The sequence below is a fragment of the Anas platyrhynchos genome, chromosome 21 (assembly GCF_047663525.1).
Source record: "Anas platyrhynchos isolate ZD024472 breed Pekin duck chromosome 21, IASCAAS_PekinDuck_T2T, whole genome shotgun sequence".
Classification (NCBI taxonomy): domain Eukaryota; kingdom Metazoa; phylum Chordata; class Aves; order Anseriformes; family Anatidae; genus Anas; species Anas platyrhynchos.
This window is the reverse complement of record NC_092607.1, coordinates 2,753,065-2,780,568: the sequence shown is the minus strand read 5'-3', so window position 1 is coordinate 2,780,568 and position 27,504 is coordinate 2,753,065. Positions and strand designations below refer to the sequence as shown.

The following is a 27,504-nucleotide window of genomic DNA, read 5'->3' as shown; positions in this document are numbered from 1 at the left end:
TAGGACGTACTAAAGTACAACCCAATATAGTTTTCAGTGTTTAGACACGTATGGTCTGTGTCAAATGCCCTGCAGTTTCTTCCAGAAGTATTTATTTGTATAGAAACTAGATCTTATATATTAATTATATTTAAAACTACTAAATTTTCATATATTCACTTATTAAGAGCAGAAAAAGAACAACATTCTGAAACCTAGTACTTTCTTACATAAACTGTAAAGAAATTCAGGTTTTCTTTTACTCTAAGAAGTTTTAAAGTTACCCTACAACTTGCATCAGCTTATACAAACCCTGTATTTGCTCGCTCCTGGTTATACTCACTTTAAGTGGGTTGATTAATTTTACTTGCAGGGCACTGAATAGTTAATTTACAGAAAGTAAACAGAAAATGAAAATGCAAACAAATGTTCAAGAAATAAATTTGTACCTGACACCAGAATCGGAAATAATGGACCTTTGCCTTGAAATCGCGTACATAAGCTATCTGGGGCCCATTGTCTCTGGAACCAAAGGGAGAAAAATTAATTTCCAAAGCGTTTTTGTAATTTAAAAAACAGTACGAAAAATTATTTGTTGTGTAGTTACATGGTTTAGTAGGCTATCTGGCTGGAAAATTCAAATGCACTTCGTCTGCTTTTGGGGTATAACTGTTTGTGTTTTTTAACTAAAAAAATCTGTCTTGTAAATTGTGGAGTGCACATCCAGTACTTTTCCCAACAGTATCTAATTCACTGTAATTTAATTAATTATCAGGAAGAGGAGGTAGATGAAACCTTCTTCAGACAGCTCAAAGTAGCCTCTCAGGCATCAGCCCAGGTTCTCATGGGGGACTTCAACCACACTGATTATCTGCTGGGAAGACCACTCAGATTACACAAACAGTCCAGGAGGTTCCTGCAGTGCACTGATGACACTTTTTTGACACAGGTGGTGGAGAAGCCAACAAGGAGAGGTGTGCTGCTGAACCTTGTATTAATGAATGAGGAAGGACTAGTTGGAGATGTGAGGGTAGGGGGCAGCCTTGGCTGCAGTGACCATGATTACGGTGGAGTTCAGGATCTTGCAAAGAGGAAGCAGGGCAAAACGTAGGATTGCAGCCCTGGACTTCAGGAGAGAAAACTTTGGCCTCTTCAGTCAGTCCACTGCTGAATGTGGTGGGTGCCCTTGTGGCAAATGATATGGAGAAGGCAGAGTTGCTGAATGCCTTTTTTGCTTCAGTCTTTACTGTTAAGACCAGCCCTTGGGAATCTCAGACCCTGGAGACAAGAGAGAAAAAGTCCAGAGAAAGGAGGACTTTCCCTTGATCGAAAAGGATCAGGTCAGAGATCATCTAAGCAAACTTGACACCCACAAATCCATGGGCCTCAATGGAAACGTACCCATGGATGCTGAAGGCGCTGGCTGATGTTATTGCTAGACCACTCTCAATCATCTTTGAAAGGTCATGGAGAACAGGAGAGGTGCCTGAGGGAACTGGAAGAAAGTCAATGTCATGCCAGTCTTCAAAAAGGGCAAGAAGGAGGACCCAGGAAACTACAAGCCAGTCAGCCTCACCTCCATCCCTGGACAGGTGATAGAACAGCTCATCCTGGAGGTCATCTCCAAGCATGTGGAGGATAAGAAGGTGATCAGGAGTAGTTAAGCATGGGTACACCAAGGGGAAATCATGTTTAACCAATCTCACATCCTTCTATGGTCAGATGACTAGCTGGGTAGATGAGGGGAGAGTGGTGGATGTAGTCTGCCTTGACTTCAGCATGGCTTTTGACACTGTCTCCCATAACTTCCTCATAGACAAGCTCAGGAAGTGCAGCCTAGATGAGTGAACATTGAGGTGGATTGGCAATTGGCTGGATGGCAGAGCTCAGAGGGTTGTGGTCAGCAGTGCAGTCTAGTTGGAGGCCTGTAAACTAGTGGTGTCCCGCTGGGGTCAGTACTGGGTCCAGTGTTGTTCAACATACTCATCAACAACCTGGACAATGGAACAGAGTGCACCCTCAGCAGGTTTGCTGATGACACAAAGCTGGGAGGAGTGGCTGATACCCCAGGCGGCTGTGCTGCCATGCAGAGGGACCTCGACAGGCTAGAGGGTTGGGCCGAGAGGAACATCATGAAGTTCAACAAGGGCAAACGCAGGGTCCTGCACCTAGGGAGGAATAACCCCCAAGCACCAGTACAGGCTGGGGGCTGACCAAATGGAGAGCAGCTCTGCAGAGAGGGACCTGGGAGTCCTGGTGGACAGCAGGCAGCCAGCAATGTGCCCTTGTGGCCTGCTTGGCCCCAATGGTCTCCTGGGATGCATTCAGAAGTGTGTTGTCAGCAGGTCAAGGGAGGTGACCCCACCCCTCTGCTCAGCCCTGGTGAGGCCACACCTGAAGCACTGTGTTCAGATCTGGGCTCCCCAGTACAAGAGGGACATGGAGCTCCTGGAGCGAGTTCAGAGGAGGGCTACAGAGATGATGAGAGGACTGGAGCACTTGTCGTATGAGGACAGGCTGAGAGAGCTGGGCCTGTTTAGCCTGGAAAAGAGAAGACTGAGGGGAGACCTCGTTAATGGGTACAAATATCTGGGGGGAGGGTTTTGAGAGGATGGAGACTGTCTCCCTTCAGTGGTGACCAGCGACAGGATGAGAGGCAGTGGGCACAAACTGAAGGACAGGAGGTTCTGGCTCAGTATGAGGGGGCAATTCTTGACTGGGAGGGTGACAGAGCACTGGGACAGGTTGCCCAGAGAGGTTGTGGAATCTCCTTTTCTGGAGATATTCAAACACTGCCTGGATGCCATCCTGTGTAAAGAGCTCTAGGTGATCTTGCCTGGCAGGGGGGTTGGACCAGATGATCTTCAGAGGTCCCTTCCAAACTCAGCCATTCTGGGATTTGGTGTAAAAAAGATACTAACAATAAGGTAGGATGACATTCAGGTAATTTAAACATGCAGCTAAGTTCTGCTTTTAACTCCATTCTGGTTCCTAAAAATCAAAGAAAGAAAGAGTATACTTGTAAAAGTGAAGACCAGTAAGTGGAAGGAAGGGATCTGGTCATCAGAAGTGTTGATGGTCCCTCTATCTTATCTACTACTTGGTGAGTCAGATTCTCAAGTATTCAGTCATCTTCAGGGACACTTATCCATGGATAAAAATAAATAAATTCAGAGACTTTAATACACGTAAAACTTTCTGCACACAAAACAGGAAAAAGAAAAAAAAGCAACTTATGAATGTTCAACTTCACTTTTAGGAGCTTAGAAATGGTTTAATAAAACACTTACAGAGCAGACTTGCCCGTGCGGGGATCTATGTATGTAGTGGTTCTTCTGTTGTGATCCACAAAATATGGAATACCTTCCACAGTAAATCGCATTTCCCAGCCTTCAGGTAAGGGTTTCTCATTTAATTGACTACAGATACAAGCAAATACGTAGTAAATTATGAACTTAATACATGAAGTCTGTACTTGAGACAGTAAAAAATTTAGCAGATCTAGAAAACTACAGACGGAGACGCTTTCATTTCAACATTTATTCCGCCTTTTTTTCCTCCAATTTTCACATCACCTCTCATTTTAACCAAAATGAATGTTTATTTCAACAATAGCACCTTCAGTTGCACTATCAAGAAGAACAGCAAATTGGTAAACATTCTTGTATTTTTCTGTAAGTTTCTATGTTTCATCCACTTAAGCAACAGCAACTAAAATCTTTTGTTAGATTTTTACTCTCAAGATGATGTTGCCCTAATAACTAGCTTTTGGTACCTCACATATAATCACAATAGCCAAAAGCTTGAAGAGTTTCAGAATGACAAAAATATCAAGAAAATAAAAATACTGATCTTAAGCAATTTTTTTTGACAACTTCCAACTCAATTTTCGTATCGATATAAGCGTATCTTGGTATGTTTGGAAAACCTGAGTATTACCACTCCATCCAAGTGCTCTCAAAGTGACTTCCCTCTATGGAAATATACTTCAGGAAAATGTTTCCAAGCTATTAAATCAGAACTTTTGGTTGTTGGGTGGTTATTAAAAATAACAGTGCTTTCCATACAGTTAACTGCTGCAGTGACTCTCAAGTCACTGAAAGCCGTTGAAAGGCTGTCATCTCTGGCTATGGCTATTAACCCTTCCACTCTCCCTCATCTTACTCCATTTCATTACAGACGAATTTGCATCACCAAGTGGAAATTTTCATCTCAAACACAGCACACCCTTCACCCTCAATTTCCTGCCTACATTTCCTACCTCAGAGTCAAAGTAACTGGATTCCAAACTAAACAGTAATCTATTAATCCAATACTTGTAGAGTACCCAAGTTCTGTTTCTTTTTTATTGTTTGTTTTAAAGTGGTAAAGTAGAGGTGCTGCAACTTTTGGAGTTTCTCTTCTGTCTCTTAGCTATTGCCAGTCTAATAAATAATCAAATTATGCAGGATCTTCTGCACTAACACATCAGTTGAAACAAACACTCTCCTCCCTCCTGCAACGATACAAGTTTCTATTATTCTATTAAAAGAGCATGAACTTCTGGGAATGAACTTACTGCTGTTGACAAGACTTTCCTGATAACTGTATTATTATCAAGTGTTATTTTGACAGTTTCTGTTTCAGCTGGTACCTTTTACAGGACTGCCTGATAGCATGTATAGGACAGCCTGTGTTTTAGCTCTAAGCACCATCTCCAAAGTCTCAATCTCACTACTTTGTTATATTTTCATTTCAGATTTACATGAAGCTGCAACTGATTTCTTACCCTTGACTCCTGGGATCTTCCCACTGAGTGATGCGTGTGTTGTGATTGACAAAATACACTCTGCCATTGCTGTCAGTTCTCTTTTCTGAAAAGATACAAAATGAAAACAAATTTCAATACCTCCTTACTGCGTTGCTGAGACTACAAATTCAATTAATATAAGCAATCAGTGCCTGCTACAGTTTCATCTGTCTTCAAGATTCTCTGTACATCCTTTGACTCAACATCTTTTCACTTTCATTGGCATTACTCCTTAATAGTCAACTCACCAACAGGAATCTATTTTAATACTACTGACTGCTAACAATTATGTGAAACTGCATCATCACCTATCCTCAGTGAAAAGATGCACTTAGGATGGTTTTGCATTGTTTCTTAGTATCTCAATTCTTACCCTGAAAAGTTCAGATATCTATGTATGCTGCTTATAAAAATGACGAAATCTTAACTATAAGTCAAGATTCTGGGCATTATAGCAGAAATATAAACAGTTGTGAAGGAAATTGTTCATCACAGGAAATTTACCTTCACTAAGTATATTGGCCTACAGGTTGTACTTTTTAAAAAGCTTTTTCTGGTGTTTTTTGGAAGTTAAAATGCATATGGATTAAAATACAGATGAAATTGAAATTTCCATCTAAAGATCCTTTACTCTGCTTTTTTTTTCCCCTATTATAGGAAACAAATAATTGGAAGAAAGCAAAAACATAAACAGTTTTCCCCAAAGGAAATCCCAGCTAGCTTCAATTTCTGCTATGTGCTTTACAAACAATATAGACAACAAACGTAAGATATGTTACAGAGGTATACAAAAATATCAAGAAAGTACTAAAAGGTATGTGAACAGTAGTAAAATCTTTCATATTTGTATTATCAGCAGGGAATAAATAAATAAATAAATATAACAACATGGTTTCCAAAAAATGTATTTTCAATCAAATAAACCTATCCCTACAACTGAAAAATGTTTATGATAAATGCCAGGATTTGGTCTTCTAGATCAATCTGCAGTCCTTCATGCATTTTTTTATTTAGAGTGTTCTAAGAAGCACGCAAAATGTAGAATACAAATTACAAAAACAGGCTATGTTCTGACTATCACAAGTAAAAAGCTCCAGTTAAGAAGGAAAGTCTGGAAGCAGACACTTGTCTATAGGCGTTATACTAGAGAAGAATTCAACATGACGTTGAAATTCAGTTTTGTTGCTTCCTGGGCAAAGTCAGCCTCAAAAACATTACTTGAAATGCTACATATGTAGTGCAACAACGCACAAATGTGGGCACAACGATCTTACAGCATGACATCAAATCAATACCAGAACTAAAAATCCTGACAGTTATATTTGAAAAGCAAAATACAAACCCAGCTCTAATTCTGACATGTATAGTCACTCACTTTAAGACTAAACAACTCTGAGAACACTGCCTATGTATCATGAACCCTGAATTCTTACAGCAGCTTCGTAGTCACAGCAGAAATAAAGTTCTACACTTATATTTTTGTACATAGAGGCACACACAAAAATCTATTTATTGTAAAAGGTTAGCCCTGCGAATTACAAAACCAAACAAATTCACTCCAGAGAGAGAGAGAACAAGTTAAGGAATTATTAGTTGTTGTCATAAAAGCTTTTCAGTGCTACAGAGTTCTCCAAGAATTGGCTACACACCCAGAAGGGTAAGGGGTAAATCCTGCCTAATGAAAGCGGTGAAAAATGGGATGATAGTGTGAAAGAAGCTATTATGACATGACAATTACTGGAAACTACAAACTATTCTGTTTTGTTCCCAATCTACTTTGGAACTACACATCCTTGTCAGGATTTGATGCTTTAACAGCACATTTGATTAGATTTAATTTATTTTTAAAATAATCTAGATTTTCTCTTAAATAAAACTAGCCTAGAACAGCTGACAAGATAATTTGGCAGAAATATGCTCTAATGTCTAATTACACTGCATTACAAAACACTGTTTCAAGTCAGTCTTACCCCATCCAGGTGGCAGAGGGCCAAGAGGATCAAACTCTTTGCTTTGCATGGAAGAAAAGTCCTGGTTCTGCAAGTCACACAAACAAATGGTGCATTAATGACTAGCCTCCATCCGTTTGCCTTCCCAATGCTCTAACATAGGCATCACAAGTTATTAAAGTAAATGTATTTTTGTTAATTTTACATATATATTTTTACATATATCAGAGGCCAACATTTTTTTTTTATTCCAGAGATGGCATGTTGTATTACAAATTCGTCTTTTATTTAAGCTCTCTTTCTTCCTTGTACTAAGGATTCACAGCTTCTGTTTGCTAATTTTATAGCCCTTGGCATACTTAATTAACTGCAGTGCCAAGAAAATAATTATTCTTTGTGAAGTGCCCCTGCCTGCACAGAAGGGAAATTAGTACCACAGTACCCAAAACAATCAGAAAGTAAATCACTTCAGTCCTGCATTTAGTACTGTTCTCCCTACCACCATTTATGAAGTGTTTTTTCTGTATATATACAGTAAATCTAGCACCTATGCTGTTTTTAACAAACTAGTAGCATTATAAGGAGTTGTTCGAAGTCTATTATTCAGAGGTAAACAATACATTTGAAATTCTGGAAGGGTTATTTTCCTCTACCTTCACAGCATGTATTTTACCCAGAGCTGAAACATGTCCTATGAGCCTGCCTTCCTTTTAGGCCATTGGAAGGCACAATTTAAATAAAACAGCTTATTACTATGCTGCAGTTTGCTTTGAACTACTGGCTTTTGTTAATATACATACATTTTACCAAAGAACACCATACATATTCAGCCGACGAACAAAATGTATCACACTGCCTGCAGTCATTGCAAGGACATGAATTAAGGTTACTGAACCAAGGCTCATGCCATGCTAACAAATGTAAAGATACTATATATCACAAAGAATAAACCGTAACAAAAACTTGTGTCTTTGCTGGGAAAAGTCACCTACAAGCATTCTCAAAACACAAATACATATATAGTTCCAATATGTAGAAAAGATACTTCTCTTATCCTTTATCAGCATTAGTAAGCATTGTACTCCTTACCCCATATATAAATCTCTGATTAAATTGCTGCATGGCTCCTTGAAGCTGACTGCGTTGAAGCTGCCACTGCTCATAATTTCGGACAGACTCTAATGTTGGTCTCTGCCATGTTGTTGTTCTGGTGAAGTGGTCAACATAGTAAATTCTACCCATGTTGTCAACTCGTCGCTCCCAGCTTTAAAAAGAATGAAAAAAATAAAATTAGAAGCATCAGTTCTCAATAGCTGACAACTTTAAGGGCTCAGAAGTCAAACTCATTCTATTACTGTACTTTCACTTTTAACACTGAAAGGTTTAAACCTTTTTTAAATGCTACACGAACCACTGTCAATGGTGTACTGTTATTATGGCATTTATCCCACTCAATTCATAAGTCTACAGGTTTGTCCTAAAAAGATAACAAAAGCTCAGACAGTTTGGCTGTACAATGCAAGATTTCCTCATTCTCTTTCTGACAAGATCAGTCGGTTTGGGCAGAAAATGAAGTTTTGGTGGTGGTGTGTGTGTGTTTTTATTTATTTTCAGTTCATATAAAATCAATACTATTTACAAAATTAGTAAATCATCTTAGAATTTAAAACAAGTTGAGTACAACAGGTAGGCTCCTTTTTATGAGACAGTCTGCCAGCTTGCTGCTTCTTTAAAATCAAGTTCTCTTTAGGGTCCCACGTGTTTTTACTTTGTAATTCTGCATAACATTTGAGCCACCTGAGTACGAATGAAGTGCAATAAAACAATTGATTTTCCTTTCACTTCAGGAGAAAATAAAAAAAAGAACAAATAAGAATACAACTTCCATGTAAAGATTAACATTACTGGCTGTTCTAAGAGCTGGAAAAGCCTAATAACCAAAGATAATTTATAAGAGCATAGTAAATTAGCAGCTGGGAACCCTGAGGCAGGATCAAAGACTGTAAACAGTAACCTCAAGATAAAGAAGTAACCAAGGGCATTTTTGCTCAAGCTAATAGTTACCTGAATCCCAAAATACCTTTCTGTGTCTTTGGTTCTCTTCTACTGTCATGGGTGTTTGCTGTCTTTAGCTTTAACCCATTTTTCAGTATACACACACACACTTATGCTTTGACAGGAAATTCCAATTCTGTTATCTTTAACATTCAACTCTTTTCCACACTATATATTATGCATTACTGCAGAATCACAGAATTGAAGGGATTGGAAGGGACCTCAAAAGATCATAGGGTCCAACCCCCTGCCAAAGCAGGTTCCTCAGAGCAGGCTGCCCAGGTAGGCATCCAGACAGGCCTTGAAGCCTCCAGAGAAGGAGACTCCACAACCTCCCTGGGCAGCCTGTCCCAGTGCTCCGTCACCCTCACCATGACGAAGTTCTTTCACATGTTGGTGCGGAACTTCCTGTGCTCTATCTTGTGGCCATTACCCCTTGTCCTGTCCCCGCAAACCACTGAAAAGAGATTTGCCAAATCCCTCTGTCTCCCACATCTCAGGTATTTAAACACACTGATGAGATCCCCTCTCAGTCATTCTTTTCTCCAGGCTGAACAGACCCAGGTCTCTCAGCCTTTCCTCATAGGGAAGATGCTCCAGGCCCCGTATCATCTTTGTGGCCCTCTGCTGGACTCTTTCCAGGAGATCCCTGAACTATTTGGAGACAACCTGGAGCAATTGTTTGAGCTCAATGCTATTTACAAACCTGCTCTTTAGCTTTAGTAAAGTGTCAGTCAATATCTGATACAACCAATCCAAACATATCCTAGACAAGGAGATGATTTTGCATGGCTCACCTTGGAGGAAGAGGCTCTGGCCGATCCCACGTAGTTCGCTTTTCAACATGATCTACATAGTATATTCGACCATGTTGGTCTACTCTTTGCTCCCAACTGAAAATAAAACAACGCTTATTTTTCTTAAGATGAATGTACTCCAACCATTCATCTGTAGTATAAAGCATACAGTATAAAGAGGAGAAATGTTTGTTTTCATAAAATGCTTACTTCTATGTAAAACACCTGACCATTTTGGTACATGGTATGCACCAAAACGCTGTACAATATACAGTGGTACAATGTCCACATTAGCAGTAATTCTATGTTAACTAGAACAAAAAAATAAAAAATGAAAAATATTTTTAAAACTTTCCACATGACCACCTCCAGTTTCTGGAAAACTGAAGCTAAAATGCATATATACGCATGCAGTCTTCTTAAGCAATGAAGTAATACTTTGTATTCAGTATTAAATATGTGTTCAGTTATGTGTTGAACAGTATCATTTGAGGAGCGTAATCCCATTAGAATAAATTTCATTCAATTTAAATCCCCAAATTATGTAAATTTTGCACAGATCACGTATACATGGAATTCATCATAAGAGCACTGATTTCTGAATATGCAGCATCTGGGATACTGACTTACTCTTGTATTTGTATCAAATATAACATGGGAAGGAAGCATACTAATTTGTCATTTCTAACAAAATCAAAGTGGTTAAGCAAAAACTGGTATTTTCAAGAGTGCTTCTATATTTCACAGTTGTCCTGTAAGGTTATTCAGATTTCTCTCACTGCTTATTACCTGACTTAATTTGCAGGCAGTTATGATCACCAATTATACCATTCACATCAGGAAGCTTTTGCTTTCCCTCACTCAAAGAGTCCAGAAACATTTATTTTTTTTAAGAAAAAATTAAGAATCTAAATCAGAGCTTTGAGGCAACAGACCAATCACCTGGCAAATTCCACATGCACGTAAAATACCACATTATGCCTGCACTACTCCCAGGAGCTGCAACCTCCAAAATATGGAAGACAGCAAATTATGTCCAGTGATAATAGCTTTTCTTTTACTTATCCATTCCAGTATTTTACTACCTGACTTCATTTCAATTTGAAGACAGCAAGCTGCCTTGCGATTTAAAACTTCCATGTTTCACTGACTCGGCAGTATATGAAAAGCATCAGAAATACTTGAAAGTTCAAATTCTTTCTTGAATAAACTATGCTTGAAGATACACTAGATCAAACAGAGAACTTCCACTTCAAGCATTTTGGGGAATTTTTGTTACACAGTAAAAGGTAGATGTTATGTTTCAGTATACCTACTGCCAGAAAATAAAATGAGAAAAATCAGCACAAAAAATCTCATACCCAGGTGGAAGAGGACCTTGACTGACTGTAGTAAGTGCCTGAGCTGGAGGATTTCCTGGCTGGACTTGTCTTGATACTGGAGGCGTGGTGAGTGCAGCAGTTGCAGGAGCTGTCGTTGCAGCTGTTGCCCCCTCAGGGCTCTGTTCTGAAGATGTACTTGCAGCCGGACCTGCCAGTGATCCTGCACTGGCCCCATCATTTTCTGTAGATGTGGATGAAGGACCATTTACACTTGCTATAATGTCAAAGATCAAAAGACAGGAAGGGGAAAAAAAAAACCACTAATTGGTATTTCTCTACTTATCAGCAACCTATTTCAGAAGTTCTGAATCACAAAAGTAAACATGCAAAAACATGTATTTTGAAGAGTCTGCATATAGCCACATTTCACACTTTACACAAGAACTAAAAACGCATCTTTATCTCAGTTTGTAAAAATGCTTTAATCCAAGAATGGCCATCAGCTGCACAATTTTGACATTACTGTTAAAATACGTTTACTAAAGCAAGTTGTCTGCATTCTGTAAACACTAAATGATTATAAACAAAAAGCTACTTGCTTGCATTGATTAATTTTGCATTTATTGTTTGCAATAATATTATAAGGGATAATAAGCATTAATATTTTCAAGGAAAGTTTAACATGATGTGGAAAAATTAAGGATGTGGGATGGAGAATACATGCATTCTTTAACTGCTTTCAGCTTTTCTTTGTTTTATTTTCTTTTCTGGATGCCATTTGCTGGGTGATATTAAAAGCTGTAAGTCAGGCCTTATTACTGAACGACACTGGATTTAGCTTTTAAAGTAATTACTATAGTCCATTTTCCAGTCCCAAATAGGTATTTATCAACTGTGATAATGGGATCACTGAAACAGATGGCAGTGTACAGGTGTAGAACAGTTAACCTGAAAACATCTATCAACTAACTTCTCAGGACCACATCTCAAAGTTTTGTAATTTTTAAATGATCGGATAAAATAAAACACATTTATCTGTTTCTGTGCAAAAGAGTAATCAATGTTTTAAGTGCTGCTATTTCAAAGACCTTAAGTAGAATTGTAAAAACAAGTCACTAGTCTTTCAAAATCCAGTATTATCTACTGGAGGGAGTTTAATGAGTCTTTCAGTAGATTGCTTTCCAAGACTTACTAAATTTAATGGAATGCAATAGTAGCATTCCTTTGTGTTCTTTTGCCACCATCTCTGTTACATTTAGAAGCATCACTACAATCATCGTTTATCACACATGGAGACAAGAAATTTCTAATAATACAAACAATGACTAAACAGTATATATTGAATACAAGCTGAAAAAATAATCCTTTAGAACTTCACTGCCGAAGACTTTGCCATGACATAAAGTAGTAGTTAAAAACATGCCTCAGCAATCACTGTGTTCATTCTAAGACTGTGTGGCTTATTGATAGCTTTGAAATGAATGCCTGCTCCTAGAATACTTACCAACTACTGAAGTAGGCCTGCGCGGAGTCGGTGGAGGTGGTCTGGAAGGCCTGGGAGGTCTAGAAGGTTTACAGCTTCCATTTGTGAGTAATGGAGAATCACTGCCATTAACAGTCTTGTTTTCATTGGGAGCAGCATCATCAGAGTTTTCAAGGCCATTTGAGTTGGTCCTTTGCAGGAAAAGACAGAAAGGAGAATTATACTGATAGTCTGTGATTACACCAAGCTTTATAAAAGAAATAAGAATGTAGTAGTTACTACCGGATGAGGTTTTTACACTCATAAGGATTATAAAAACCTATGTATTTGTAGAAACATATTGATAGTTTATCTTCTGATGGATAGAAAGGTATCAGCAGATGAAAAGGTAGTGCAACAGATGTATTAACATCTGTTGCTGAAATCTCCTTTTTCCTTAACCAACTCAATACAACTGCCTTTGGGCCTTCTACATTTTGCTGCTCAACTGTTCCCATGAATGCCATTCATCTCTAAGACAGGAAGCTGATTAAGACCAGAGAACAGCCTGTGTGCATTGGTTCCAAAGGGTGAGCACATGCTCAGAATACAAAGAATGCTTGATAATTTCAGAAGACTTAACTACGTATACACAGATTTCTCCCTTAACTCAGTTCTGGAAATGGCTAGAGAATTTATGACTAAGCATTCATATATAAGAAATAAGCATTCATATATAAGAAATAATCTGGACGTTGGAGTAAGACAACTCCTTTTTAGACTAGTTCTAAACTGCAGCTTGCTAGTTTTTCTTGAAAAAATTGAAGTATACTGTTACTATACTCTCTAAACTAGTTCCTCACAATGGGGCCAGTCAAGCTCAGACACTCAACCACATGTCCTCAAAACAGAACAGAATTTGCCTGTGATACTGAAAAATTGCACTGAGCTCGAGAATTTTCACATATTATAGTTATATTATAGTTTATATATAGTTTATATTATAGTTATATTATAGTTTCACATATAGTTATAAATCCAAAAATAATGTATGTGAAAAGATTCACATTTTTTGAACTACAAATGCAAACTGATGTATGAGAGTCAGTATAACATCAGATGTACTTCAGTCCTCTTTAAGGCAGAAATGTACAAAGTAAGCCACTGTGGCAGCTAAAACATCACTGGTCCTGTAGCTGTTAGCACCCTTAACTCACGGTGCCACACTCCCAAAAGAGACAGGATATGCATGCACCTTACAGTAAAAGCTCAAAGTGCCTAGTGAAGAACAATTAAAGCCAGCACATACCCCTTCAGCAATTTTGGTGTGGCTCAGGGTAAGCAGAAAATGAACTATTACTGGGATTAATCGTAAAAACAGGGTATCTAGATTTGCTAGTGGACACTACCAAAGCAAAGCATTTGTTCTGATGCCAAAGATGTCCATGCAATTTTACAATATTTTAAATGAAACAGATAAACACAGAAAAGATCTTCAAAGAGTAACAGCCAAACTCAAAGCCAGCATCTCACAATATATTGTTTATAAACATACATATTAACAACACTAAATAAATCCATAAGGCATTTCTTTTAAGGACTTTCTAAGGCTGAAGAATATGTTATGCCTGTAGCACACTTTTTCATGGAACGAAGCTTTTTGAGGAGATGAGGAACACAAAGGGATAAAAGCACAAAAGATCAGTCAGGTATGGAGGCAAACTGAAGCTGGATGTGGTTCATACAGAAAAAAAAATAATATTTGAATGTACAATTGTATAGTATTTTTATTTAAGGATATGCTCAGATCTTAACAGATACTGTTGCAGTCCACACTCAGAAATTCTTCAGTCATCATGTATGTAAAACAGACAATTCCTCATTCAGAAATGCAAACACTAAGGCAGTACAAAAAATAGGAAAAAAAATCTTACCGTGTATCACTCCTTGCTCTGGAGCTATCATTCTGTATAGGACCTTAAATAACAGAAAGAAAAAGGCAACAGTAGCATAAGCAACACTTTAAATCATTTCCAAGAATACAAAACAAAACAGTCTTTAATGCTCAGATTTTTCTCAAATGTGGAGGTGATGCACTACAAGTGTTATTTATCTACTGTCTTATTTCAAGACTGTATATATTTTTCATCTCTCTCTCTTTATATGATTTTTGATGCACTGCTGCTGTGAAGCATGAAAGCAGCAATATTTCCACTTTCTGGAAGTTAAAACACTACTTCATCCCACTGTATGAATATTGCTAAATGCAAAGAGGTCCCTGTACCACGTAGCATTCTCAATTTTTCAAGTGGAGCTTCCTTTTCATATTCTCTACCCTGTTTTGCTGATATGTAGAGCAGTTAGGGCAACAACTTCTTTAAAATCTTCTCTCTGACTGGCTAACAAACAACAGCAGGGACTTTACTATCTGGGACTACCAGCCTGGACCCTTCCCTTTCTCTATAAATTGTTTAGCATAAAGGCATTCAAGCAGGTAGAGAATTTGGCTGCTGTCCTAACAGAATTACAGCAGCTCAGCCTAGATCTGCAAATGTTTTGCAACTGCTTATTCAGCTACCTTGCAAATATTTGCCTTTTGTGCCAGTACTCACAATGCTTGAATATACAACGCTGAAGTACTCATTCATACAGACAGAACAAACACAGAATTTCCACAGAATTAAACGAATGTAATTAACAAGAGAATCAGTTATCAGTTCTGATGGGAACTAACTACATATCTAAGATAAAGACGATGATGTGAAGGCTTATAATGCTGTTAATGTGCTGTACAAGGAGATGATTTTAATTACAGAAACAGAAAACTTAAAAGGCTAGTCAGTAAACAGTGTATCTGCCTATCAGTACCTTTAGTTTTGTACAATAAGAATGTGTTAGACTACATTTGATTAAGATTTCACTCTTTCTGCTTGGCATGTCAACATCTGCCTTGTATTGTAGAGCCCAAAACTATACATAGTACTCAGTTCCACTAACTGCATGACTTTTTCTTCTTTGTAGCATGTTTTTCTCAGTAGATGAATTTAAGGGAATGGTTTTCATCCATGCTTTTACTTCTTCCAATATTGCATCTGAGGAAAATTTGTTACTTTCACCAGGTGCTTCTGTCAACATACCTCAGCACTGCTCTACAAGTCCCACGCAATCCAAGTATTTGGCTTTTCTTTACAGAAAAAAAAAGTCTTAAGAAATAACTGTTAAAAGTCTAGTGTGCTAACTTGGTGTTCCTGTGATACTTGGACGAATTCAGAAATCAACCTCATTTAGTCCTTTAAAACAAACAAACCTAAGAAAAAAACAGAAGCTCAAAAAACTGCCTTTCCTGAAGAAGCCACTCAACTGCCTAGTTTATTCCTCCAGCATTGGAGAAGCTATCTGCTGTACCTACAGTCACTTTACATGTTTCTAGTCTGCACTGTACATTTACCCTCAAGACATGCTCTTTTGCCTGTCCTGCACCAATGGAACTGAAATCTCTTGCTTTTTATTTTAGTCTAATTACACATTTTACTTCAAGATTTTCAGTTATCATACTAGCTATCTGAGACTGAAGATACCAACTTACAGAATCACAGAATTTCTAGGTTGGAAGAGACCTCATGATCATCGAGTCCAACCTCTGACCTAACACCAACAAGTCCTCCACTAAACCATATCACTAAGCTCTACATCTAAACGTCTTTTAAAGACCTCCAGGGATGGTGACTCCACCACTTCCCTGGGCAGTCCGTTACAATGTCTAACAACCCTTTTGGTAAAGAAACTCTTCCTAACATCCAACCTAAAACTCCCCTGGCGCAACTTAAGCCCATTCCCCCTTCTCCTGTCACCAGGCACATGGGAGAACAGACCAACCCCCACCTCGCTACAGCCTCCTTTAAGGTACCTGAAGAGAGCGACAAGGTCACCTCTGAGTATCCCCCTGCAGCACTCCAGAGGTAACAAAATTTATGAAAGCATTTACTTAAATTAAATGAGATGTTTAAAGATAATATAAAATATTGTTTCCTAGCCATTGGAATACTTATGAGACTAAACTAACCTTCTTTATATTGCTTTTCTGCTTACAATGTTATGAAAAATTGAAGGAAACTAAAGGTTTTCATTAAAGCAAGGCATAAAAAGAGTTTGGAGTTGCTAGATAAAGTTAGTGAAGTCCAGAAAAGAAACGTTCTGATCTTATTTGCATTACAGTAATGCTGATAATCTTTGCTGTGGACTATGACTCCACCTCAAAATAAAGCACACAGGAGTTCTGGTCTCTACAAATATGAAGTGAAAAAAAAACATCATTACAATAATATTGTGTTAAAACATCCAGTAGAAAAAGCTTTGTATACCAGACACTATGTAGATTGTACATTTGAACTTACTCCTTGTACTTGAGGCATCACCATTGGTTAGGAGTTCAGGATCTACCTGCATCCCATCTAGACAGACAGACAAATCTCCTACCACTTCTGCTGGTTCTCTGTCACCAAGAAGATGCAATGTCACCACTACCTGTTCAACTGAAAAAGTACAGAAAAAAGTGGGAGTTTATCTTACTACATAACGAAAGAGTACGTTTCATTTAAGAAGACAATCACAGAACTTTAGTCTTTAGAGAGCTGCACACTGCGCTCAAACTTATACTTACGTTTCATACTGTTTGATTTCAAAGTCTCATGAATATCCAGAGCAGCACTTCCCAGAAGGACATCAGATTTTAATGTTTGATGGCTCCAGACTCGAAAGGTTAATTTACTTACAGGAGTGACAATTCTGAAAAGAAAAGGTTGAATACTATGTAAAGGCACTTGTTGGGTGAACTGAATAATCTACAGCAATTGTTTTTAAATAACATTTAAGTTTCAAAGAAATTATGGTGATAACATTAAACCCTTTTAAATTATGACATTTTAGTACACAGTTACCTTCTCTTTTCATATAGGAAAGAGACATAAGTCAAATGTGTTGCAAGACTGTTCACAGACTATGTTTTTTATTATTAGGGGAAATACTTAGAGAAAAACTACTAGAGTGTAATTAACATTTGTGTAACTGAGAGTAGAAAAAAAGACTGGTTCTTGCAGGTTCACATTTCATGAATATTCAGCATCTGTACACCTTGTCATGAGAATTTTCTACACAGAGGGAATACAGCAAAATTTTCCTTCTGAAAAGGTTATCTGAAAATTTTAGTACATCCTGTAAAAAGGAGAGTACTCAAAACTGTTCTAAACTATTTCAAGTATTTTGCAAAGATGAATGTTCTCCTGATAAATTGCTATATACTTGAATAATGTGAAAAAAATATATAGAGAGAAAATGATCTAACATTTTACTAGTACATTTCTGGCTGTACAACATATATAGATAGACAAAATTCTTCCACAAGTTAACAAATTACAGAATCCTAGAATGGCTGAGTTTGGAAGGGACCTCTGAAGATCATCTGGTCCAACCCCCCTGCCAGGCAAGATCACCTAGAGCTCTTTACACAGGATGGCATCCAGGCAGTGTTTGAATATCTCCAGAAAAGGAGATTCCACAACCTCTCTGGGCAACCTGTCCCAGTGCTCTGTCACCCTCCCAGTCAAGAATTGCCCCCTCATACTGAGCCGGAACCTCCTGTCCTTCAGTTTGTGCCCACTGCCTCTCATCCTGTCGCTGGTCACCACTGAAAGGAGACGTCTCCATCCTCTCAAAACCCTCCCCCCAGATATTTGTACCCATTAACGAGGTCTCCCCTCAGTCTTCTCTTTTCCAGGCTAAACAGGCCCAGCTCTCACAGCCTGTCCTCATACGACAGGTGCTCCAGTCCTCTCATCATCTCTGTAGCCCTCCTCTGAACTCGCTCCAGGAGCTCCATGTCCCTCTTGTACTGGGGAGCCCAGATCTGAACACAGTGCTTCAGGTGTGGCCTCACCAGGGCTGAGCAGAGGGGTGGGGTCACCTCCCTTGACCTGCTGACAACACACTTCTGAATGCATCCCAGGAGACCATTGGGGCCAAGCAGGCCACAAGGGCACATTGCTGGCTGCCTGCTGTCCACCAGGACTCCCAGGTCCCTCTCTGCAGAGCTGCTCTCCATTTGGTCAGCCCCCAGCCTGTACTGGTGCTTGGGGGTTATTCCTCCCTAGGTGCAGGACCCTGCGTTTGCCCTTGTTGAACTTCATGATGTTCCTCTCGGCCCAACCCTCTAGCCTGTCGAGGTCCCTCTGCATGGCAGCACAGCCGCCTGGGGTATCAGCCACTCCTCCCAGCTTTGTGTCATCAGCAAACCTGCTGAGGGTGCACTCTGTTCCATTGTCCAGGTTGTTGATGAGTATGTTGAACAACACTGGACCCAGTACTGACCCCAGCGGGACACCACTAGTTTACAGGCCTCCAACTAGACTGCACTGCTGACCACAACCCTCTGAGCTCTGCCATCCAGCCAATTGCCAATCCACCTCTTCCACAGCATAGACACAGTACAAACTGTGGCAATGTAAGCCTATACATTCCAATATTCCAAACAACAAAGTTCTCTCTGAAGAATCTTTTTATCTGACTAGGTGATAGACCACAATATTGGAACCTCTGCCAAACATAAGCTGTTCAAATTTGTCAGCCTGTAGCAGAGATGGTGCAGACCTGTTCCTAGAGAAGCTGTCAGCTGAGCTGCTCTCTAAACTTGAAAGCTCTCAATGACCCATGCTGTGAGGCCCTCCACTCCTAAACCCTTGTCAGCAGTTATGTACAGGGAGAGCCCCTCACTGGAGAAAAAACATAGGCTAACAGAAGTAACTTTTACCAGAGCAGTTACTCCTTTTCCTCTACCCCCAAAACAAACTGAACAAACCCACACTCATTTCAAAACTGCTAAATCTTACTAGGTATTGTGCAGGAAGATGACTGCATCTGAGATGGTATATGCAAGCCAGCAAACCTTGGAGAATAAAGCAACTCTCCTGGTACTAAGAAAAACCTAAAAGCCTGGGGATTTTTCTTTTTCTTTCTCTGAAGTATTCTGACAACAGCGGAAAGATGAGCATTATGAAATAGCTGATATTACAATTAAGAACAGACTCTCAAAACTGCTTTTAGAAAGTCACTTTAAGAGGTAAAATATTCACCTGCCCCTCATATTCCCTCGAGTTTTCAGAAGCCTTATGACAGAGAAACAAATTTATGGGGGAAGACGAAGGTTAGACCGCACAGTGCTGCACAAGGAACAGCAACAATTTTCAACCATGAAAAAGTAACCTTAAATGTGGCAACAAAAATGTGCACGGCACTGCCAGTTTTATCATCAAATCTATCATAGCATTAATTTAGCTCAAACTGGAAAACAAAACCACCAAACATACACTGTAAGATGCTGTTTCCACTTCGGACTACTTGTGTTGTTGCATTTTTCGGTCTTCTTTGACTGTCCATCTACCAAGACTTCCACATAAGGGCTAGGTCCAAACCATTTATTTTTTTCTTTCAGTTTTGCTGAAATAACTGTTAAGAAAGAGAAAAAACACAATTGACTACGCAGACTACATATTTCAACAGCTAATAGTATTTTTCAACTGGGTACTTCAGTATTCAAGCACCAGGTCATTGACACCTGACAGTAATGCTCATGAGAAAAACACATTTTTTTTCCAAATATGTTCTTGCATTTCAGACCATTTTGTCCAATGCTATAGCTCAAACAAAAGCCTAAAACATGCAACAGTACTTCTATTCCATTAAACACTATCGTTGATAATTATCAGTGTAAGATTCCAAAAGCACTTTGGTGTTGAAAGTACAAAATATCCTCTAGAACCTCCTCCTCCTTATCAGCAGCCAGAAAAATGCCTGGAATTTATTGCAGTTGCTTGTTAAAAGCTCAAAATTCAATCCATCTTTCTCATTAAGCAATCTTGGACAACTGCCACAACTTCTGATGAAAAGATCTTTAACAGAAAGAACTTTGTGTTAAGCTTTCTGTAACAAAGTAAAATTATAGAAAAGCTAACTAAAGGCATAATTTGGAGTTCCAATAACTACCTGCTGTTCTACAACAACACCTGGATAGGACTTGCAGCTCTAGAGCGTTTCTCGTGTTAGTAAATATACTCTTTGTATTAATGGCTGGACAGTAACAGAAATATGGATTTTTTGTAATTACTTTTTTCTAACATTCAACATAATTTACTGCAATGGTCCCGTCTTGCCAAACACTGTGTGTTGCGTCCATTTAGACAAAGAAACAGACGTTACCCCAACATCTGTTTGACGCTTTGATGAGAAGTGTTCTTAGATTCGTTGACAGCACTAAGCTCATAAAACAAAACTTACAACAAATAAATGATATTTCTAATCAGCCAAGTAACTCTGCTCTGTTGCTACAAATGTCAACCTGGTCTCTTGTATTTTCATCACCCATCTCAGCTATTCTACATGCTTAAAAAAAGATAACTAATTCAAGTCCATATGGCTAATCTACCTAGATTCCTTTTATAGTCTATGCTCCTTTAGAGATTTAGAGAAGTAGCTTAGTATAAAGTGCTGTGAACCGTTCCCAATGGAACTCTTTATTTATATGAGCACTCAGAAATTAGCTTCAGTTATCTAGAATTAATTTAATGAATTCCCTTCCCCAATGTCTCCACTACTTCAGTATTGCAGCATTTCATGCCTCAACATCACTATCTACCTCAAAGACACCAAGATCCAGTTTGAGGCACCACACATCAGCAGCTATGTAACTATTTTCAAGGTTTTACTTACACAGACAATCTGGAAGTTCATTTAAACCTAACAAAGACAGCAGAGCCGAGAAGTAAGAATAGGGCAGGTGAGGACTGTTGGTTACAGAACTTTCTACAAAAAGATAAAGCCTGCCTGCAAGGGAAATGGTTTTCTAGAAGACTGTGGTTGAACTTTTGTAGAAATTAAAAATCAACCATCATAAAAGTCTCCATTTGAACATGAGACATTTCTTTAACTCTGCTTTCTTTATGAGAGTTATAGGAGCCTTTAAAGCCTTTAAAGGAGCAAACCTTAGACAGGCATCACCACTTTAATCCTTAGCTATGCAGAGTATGTACCTCCTTTGAAACCTCTACAAGTCTTCTCACCAACATCAGTCTGTATAGACAAGGGTTTTCTTAAAGTCTCATAGTCCACTAAGAAAAAAAAAAAGCAAGCTTGTGACCTCAATGTGACAGTTAAGGGCAACATAATTTGTTCATTTCCAAACTTCTGTTTCGACTAAAGTTTCCCCATGTATTTTTGTCAATTCTTCTCATCCCCGCAATATCAACTTTGCACCCTCAGTGTGGAAACTGTGGGTATATGCAGAGCTACTGCATAAAGTTTACCCTCAATGCTTCTAAACATAGACCTGCATATATCCACAGATATTGCATTCTCAGGCTTCAGCTTTGACACTTCAGTAAAATTTGTCAGTTGGAAAGTGAAGAAAACTTGATGAATAAGTTTCAGCAGATGCTCTGTTGGTAGGACACTACAAAAAGCAAAAGCACGGCATGTAAATCCATTCACATGGAATCTACAGGTCCTCAATTACAGTAATACTGTCATCAATACTTACTAAAAACACTTTTATAATGGTGGCCATGAAAACATTTAACAAAGAAGTAGCAAGTCAAATTTAATGAACAGTAGTTCAAATTAGCTTGAGATGTAAAAAAATTATGTGAACTTGTTAGGTTTGATGTTACGTGAAGTGTTAGCAACAGAAAGCAGTATCGTATTACATTTTTACATTTCAAAGAAAACTGTTCTGTACAATTGACTTAACAGTATCCAAAAATAATTTCTTCCTTCCTTACATGAAAATGTATAATTTCGAAATGCATTTTAGATAAAATTCTGAATAAAACAGAAGATTTTCTGCCAATTCATGATTGCATTAAACTATTAGTTTTATTCTGCTATTTCTCTTGGCTTTGAACTACTAAAAACTTGCTGAAATGCAACATACTAGTAATTACTTTTTCATTATGGGAAAAACGCTTTTTACTTTTACATTTTTAACCAGAAAGGATATATAATTTCAAATGACTTACCAGTGACTTGAAGCTGTGATTTCATGGAAAATCCACTAGATGATCCTGATTTGGATCCAGTGCCAGCCATAATAAGGGCTGGATCTTGAATCTGGATAAAGAGAATGTAAACATTTAAATCACTGGAAACTCAAAAATTAAATTATCTATTTTTTGACATGTAGATACATTAATGCTGCAAACAAAACTGGAACTCTTATTTTCTCTTCTCTTTCCATTTCCCTGAAGTACCAAATATGGTTCACAAAGGGCTTTGTCTCTGCCATAACATGATCTGTAAACACTCCTGTCCTTGTCAGAAAAGGGGGGGGGACGAAGGGGAGGGTCTAGCTGTAAGTCCTTTATAGCTTTACTTTACCCACTGGAAAATAAAAGGGTTAGTGAAGATTCCAAATTACCAGCTGAACATGACTTCCAGACTTCCTCCTGCACCCCCTCCCTTGTCATATCCCTCCCCCCTCGGCACCAGGTCTTCACTGCCCCCTGCAGCCAGAGACACTGACCCACGTGTACAGCCTACCCATCTCGGTGCCTTTGAGTCTCCCAGGTGCTGGGCATGTCTCTGGTCTGCCACCCAACCTGAATCCCTCAGCCCAGCAACCATCATGGACCAGTCATTTGCAGTGCACAGTGCTGTTGTCAGAAATTAAAGGATCAAGCTAGCTTAAGATGCTGCTGTCTTTATCTGGAGTACAAAGGGCAACACATGTGGATTTCCCCAATGGGAATGCCACAAGCAGTCTAACCCACAAGTGCAGGCTTTATCACCTGCATGCCATGCAACATGGAGATTGAGAAAGGAGTCTGGATTTGAATATCAACACATCTTTACCAGATTCCAGATGCGAATCACACAAATCTAAACTCAGCTTGAGTGAAAAGTTTTTAATGTTTTTGAAAGTTATCCAAATGTACAAGATTTTAGAAGACAATTCTTAAGGCTGATCCTGTTCTACCAAAACTTGCTAAGTAACCTTTACACTTTAAGAAAGCAGTTGAATAAAGTGTCTAGACCAATACAGGCATCCCAAACAGCCTAAAGGAGTTGGCATTTACAGGACAACTGCTATTTCCACATGGAGAAATAACACCGCACACGGTACAAATGCAATTACTGAAGGTGATAATTAACTTACATTTGAAGTCACACAGTAAGCACATACAGCAAAAGCACATTAAAGCTTATTTTCTTTTCTAAGCCTGCAGATTACACTTATTAAAAATATTTTATTAATATTTGACCATTTAAAAAAAAATACAGAAAAAAATCCTATAGCTTAATCATATATGAAACAACCAACCCGAAAACACATTAATCTATCTGAATCAGCACATAGATGTGCAGGTGCTTACACAACGAGACCTGCAGTTCTTACTAATTAGCCTAAGTCAAATTTCAAGAACCTACTGCCTCCCAATACTTCTAAAATTAAGAAATTATATCACACATTGTTTAGTTCTCTCAGCTACTGTAAAGTTCCTAATTACTGTTCAAACAATAAAATTGAATTACAGAATCACAGAATTGTCTAGGTTGGAAGAGACCTCAACATCACTGAGTCCAACCTCTGATCTAACACTAATAGTCCCCACTAAACCATATCCCTAAGCTCTACATCTAAACGTCTTTTAAAGACCTCCAGGGATGGTGACTCCACCACTTCCCTGGGCAGCCTGTTCCAATGCCTAACAGCCCTTTTGGTAAAGAAATTCTTCCTAATATCCAACCTAAAACACTCCTGGTGCAACTTTAGCCCATTCCCTCTCGTCCTGTCACCAGGCACATGGGAGAACAGGCTAACCCCCACCTCGCTACAGCCTCCTTCCTTTAAGGTACCTGAAGAGAGCAACAAGGTCACCTCTGAGTCTCCTCTTCTCCAGGCTGAACAAGCCCAGCTCCCTCAGCTGCTCCTCGTAGGACTTGTTCTCCAGGCCCCTCATCAGCTTTGTCGCCCTTCTCTGGACTCACTTGAGCACCTCGATGTCCTTCTTGTAGCGAGGGGCCCAGAACTGAACACAATACTCAAGGTGCAGCCTCACCAGAGCCGAGTACAGGGGGACCATCGCCTCCTTAGCCCTGCTGGCCACGCTGTTTCTGATACAAGCCAGGATGCCGTTGGCCTTCTTGGCCACCTGAGCACACTGCTGGCTCATATTCAGCTGACTGTCCACCATCACTCCCAGGTCCTTCTCTGCCAGGCAGCTCTCCAACCACTCATCTCCCAGCCTGTAGCTCTGCTTGGGGTTATTGCGCCCCAGGTGCAGGACCCGGCACGTGGCCTTGTTGAACTTCATGCAGTTGACCTCAGCCCATCGGTGCAGCCTATCCAGATCCTCCTGCAGAGCTTTCCTACCCTTGAGCAGATCGACACATGCACCTAACTTGGTGTCATCTGCAAACTTACTGAGGGTGCACTTAATGCCCTCATCCAGATCATTAATAAAGATATTAAAGAGTACTGGCCCCAGTACTGAGCCCTGGGGAACGCCACTAGTGACTGGCCTCAAACTGGATTTAACTCTGTTCACCACGACTCTTTGGGCCCGGCTATCCAGCCAGTTTTTAACCCAACAAAGCGTACGCCAGTCCACGCCACGAGCAGCCAGTTCCCTGGGGAGAAAGAGGAGTCTTACTATGTTGAACATTTCCTAAAATGTAGAAGCTCTTCAGTTAAAGCAAACTTCACTAGTTAACCAAGGAAGTAGGAGAAAAAAAAAAGGTCTATAGGACAAGCATCAAGCAAGCTGGTATGTCTTTATCCCTTTGTTCACCTTCCCCATGCCCTGCACATTTTACAAGCCCTGTTTCTCTTGGTGTTTTTGGACACCTTGCTCCCCGCACCCTTTCTGTTCCCCTTCTGCCAGCCAAAAAAGGCTCAGCACGTGAAGCACAAGAGCTGCATCCCAGCCACAATGCCAGGTGTCCAGCAAGGAGCAAACACTCAGCTCACACTGCAGCTTTTCTCTCAGCTGGGCACTGATTTCAGTCTCTTCCTTGCCATGCATGTACACACTCTATCTAGATTTTTCATAACTTTCAGAAACGTTATCATCTTTGATACCTCCAGCTCCATCAGTTTTTAGCTGGACTGGATATCAGCAGTGGTATAAATGAAGATACAGCTCAATCTGAATTCAGTAATATTTATAAAAGGCAAGTAAACAGCGCTGGGTGCGCAGGGAGTCTACACTCTACCAACACGCACACACTAACATTGAACTTTCTAAATATATAGAACATTGCTTTTACATATAAGAAACCAGATTATGCCTATATATATGTACGACCAGAAAAGGTATCAATTGAAATATAAACATGGCAAACTTTTCCAAATTCTGGCAAGTGTTTAACAAACAATCCTTTAGGTCTATTACTATTAAAGTCCATGACTAGGGGAGCATAGTTGAAGTTGGTAATCCTGGTTGAAGTGCTCCCATATCATTAATTTCTCTCAGATCATATAACAGTCTCCATTTTCCATTCCTTTTCTTGATTACAAACACCGGAGAATTCCAGGGCTAGTCGTGGGAACAGTATGTCTCACTTCAAGTTGTCAAGCAACTCTATCTTCAGGCCTTATGCATCCCGTTCTTCCCAGATCGAAGGTAAACATATCCATCTCCTTTTCAAGGACCACAGTCAGAAACGTGTGGTTGGCCAGGCAGTGAGGGAGCTGCGGGCTCCTTTACTGATCCTTCTGCTACACCATCGGCCCCCCTGCCGCTACTGCCATCACAGGCCTTTGCTGTTACGCCCCCTGGTGACCTGGACGTGCCTTTTGGCCCAGGCCCTATTGGCCTTGAAAAGTGTTCTCACTTGAAGTGAGACATATTGTTCAAAAGTAATGGAAAATGGAAACTTTTAAGTCATGGAACTTAAAGGATTGTTTGTTACCTTTTCTGATTGTACATATGTATAGGTGTACTTGAGTTTAGTACGTAAAGCAATGTTCTGTATATTTAGAATGTTTGATATTTGTGTGTGTGTTGGTGGAGCGTAGACTCCCCGCACACCCAGTGCTGTTTACTTGCCTTTTATATCTTTTATAAATATTTCTTTTATAAATATTACTAAAATCAGATAGAGTTAAGACTTCTTTTATAACATTATGAACACTGTTGAGAAATGTAACAGATTAAGATTGGTATGAACAAAGAAAGAATAGAAACACATATATAAATCAGCAAAAACAGCAGAGCAAAGGTTAGAACAGCTTTCACTGTCAAACAAAGGTGTTTCTTGCAGCAATAAAACAGAGGACTGTCTAGCAGTCGAGACCAGGACACCTTCACTCTGTTAAGACCACAGCAGAGCAGCCAGCATAAGAGCATGTGCTTAGAGAATGATAAGAGGGTGACAGCACAGCACCTCTGTCAATCTTTTTCATGTTAACCCAACAGGAATACACGCTGTAGCTATGGGGCAACAGACACTCCACACCAGGAAAAAAACAAAGTAGCATTAAAATTCACTTAAGATTTATGGAAGCTTAAGTAAGCCAGAGTCTGAGGCAAAGGAGTGCCCTCAAACAACTGTTGACTCCCAAAGTGTTTGAATGCTATACCTATGAATTATCTTGTCACTACAGGGACATCAGGGCATGATGAGCAGGGGCCATTGGTGACCCCCATGATGCACCCAGGAGCCATCTGTGCACAGAAATGTGCTGCTGCTCCTGGGTAGGTGAGGGAGAGACAGCAGGGAAATCCCTGTGAGATCAGCACAAAGGGGTAAATGAACATCAGATCTGTCAAAGTAAATAGCACAGTCCCCTTCTGTAGAGTCTCACACAGAACTTGTTAGCTTCCTGCAACCTCATACACACCAGGGAGCAGCAACCAGTGCTACCGTGCCAGTTTCCTACAACAGGAGCAGGAGATGGCTTCACTGTCATGGTCGTATTAAAAATTACAGTAGAGAAGAATAAGTAATAGCCTTAAAGAACCTTAACTGCCTTAAACATCTTTCCTAAACACACTTGGACAATTACTTATGCAAGGCTAATCCTTATGTCTGAACCCTTGTTTTCCTAAATATCTACCTTGATATCTGCTTCAAAGGGGAGTCGAACATGGGAAACTTCTCTAAA

The 27,504-nt window shown here is 39.4% G+C and overlaps 1 protein-coding gene across 3 annotated transcripts in view; it reads right to left on the bottom strand.

Annotated features, from left to right (window-relative positions):
- Positions 1-27,504, bottom strand: part of ITCH (itchy E3 ubiquitin protein ligase) — a 59,716-nt gene that overhangs the window by 14,495 nt on the left and 17,717 nt on the right. For 2 of the 3 annotated variants that reach the window (XR_003501505.3, XM_027473110.3), the window contains exons 2-14: positions 22,415-22,505; positions 19,712-19,850; positions 17,014-17,138; positions 16,748-16,885; positions 14,288-14,330; positions 12,396-12,565; positions 10,931-11,165; positions 9,570-9,665; positions 7,807-7,981; positions 6,739-6,805; positions 4,748-4,832; positions 3,270-3,398; positions 429-501 (exon numbers count right to left, since the gene is read on the bottom strand). Coding sequence is in view for 2 of the 3 variants with exons in the window: in XM_027473110.3 (XP_027328911.1) it covers positions 429-501; positions 3,270-3,398; positions 4,748-4,832; positions 6,739-6,805; positions 7,807-7,981; positions 9,570-9,665; positions 10,931-11,165; positions 12,396-12,565; positions 14,288-14,330; positions 16,748-16,885; positions 17,014-17,138; positions 19,712-19,850; positions 22,415-22,484 (1,545 nt within the window). In the remaining variant the exon portion in view is untranslated. The remainder of the gene's footprint in view (positions 1-428; positions 502-3,269; positions 3,399-4,747; positions 4,833-6,738; positions 6,806-7,806; positions 7,982-9,569; positions 9,666-10,930; positions 11,166-12,395; positions 12,566-14,287; positions 14,331-16,747; positions 16,886-17,013; positions 17,139-19,711; positions 19,851-22,414; positions 22,506-27,504) is intronic. The other variant, XM_027473111.3, reaches the window with a different exon arrangement.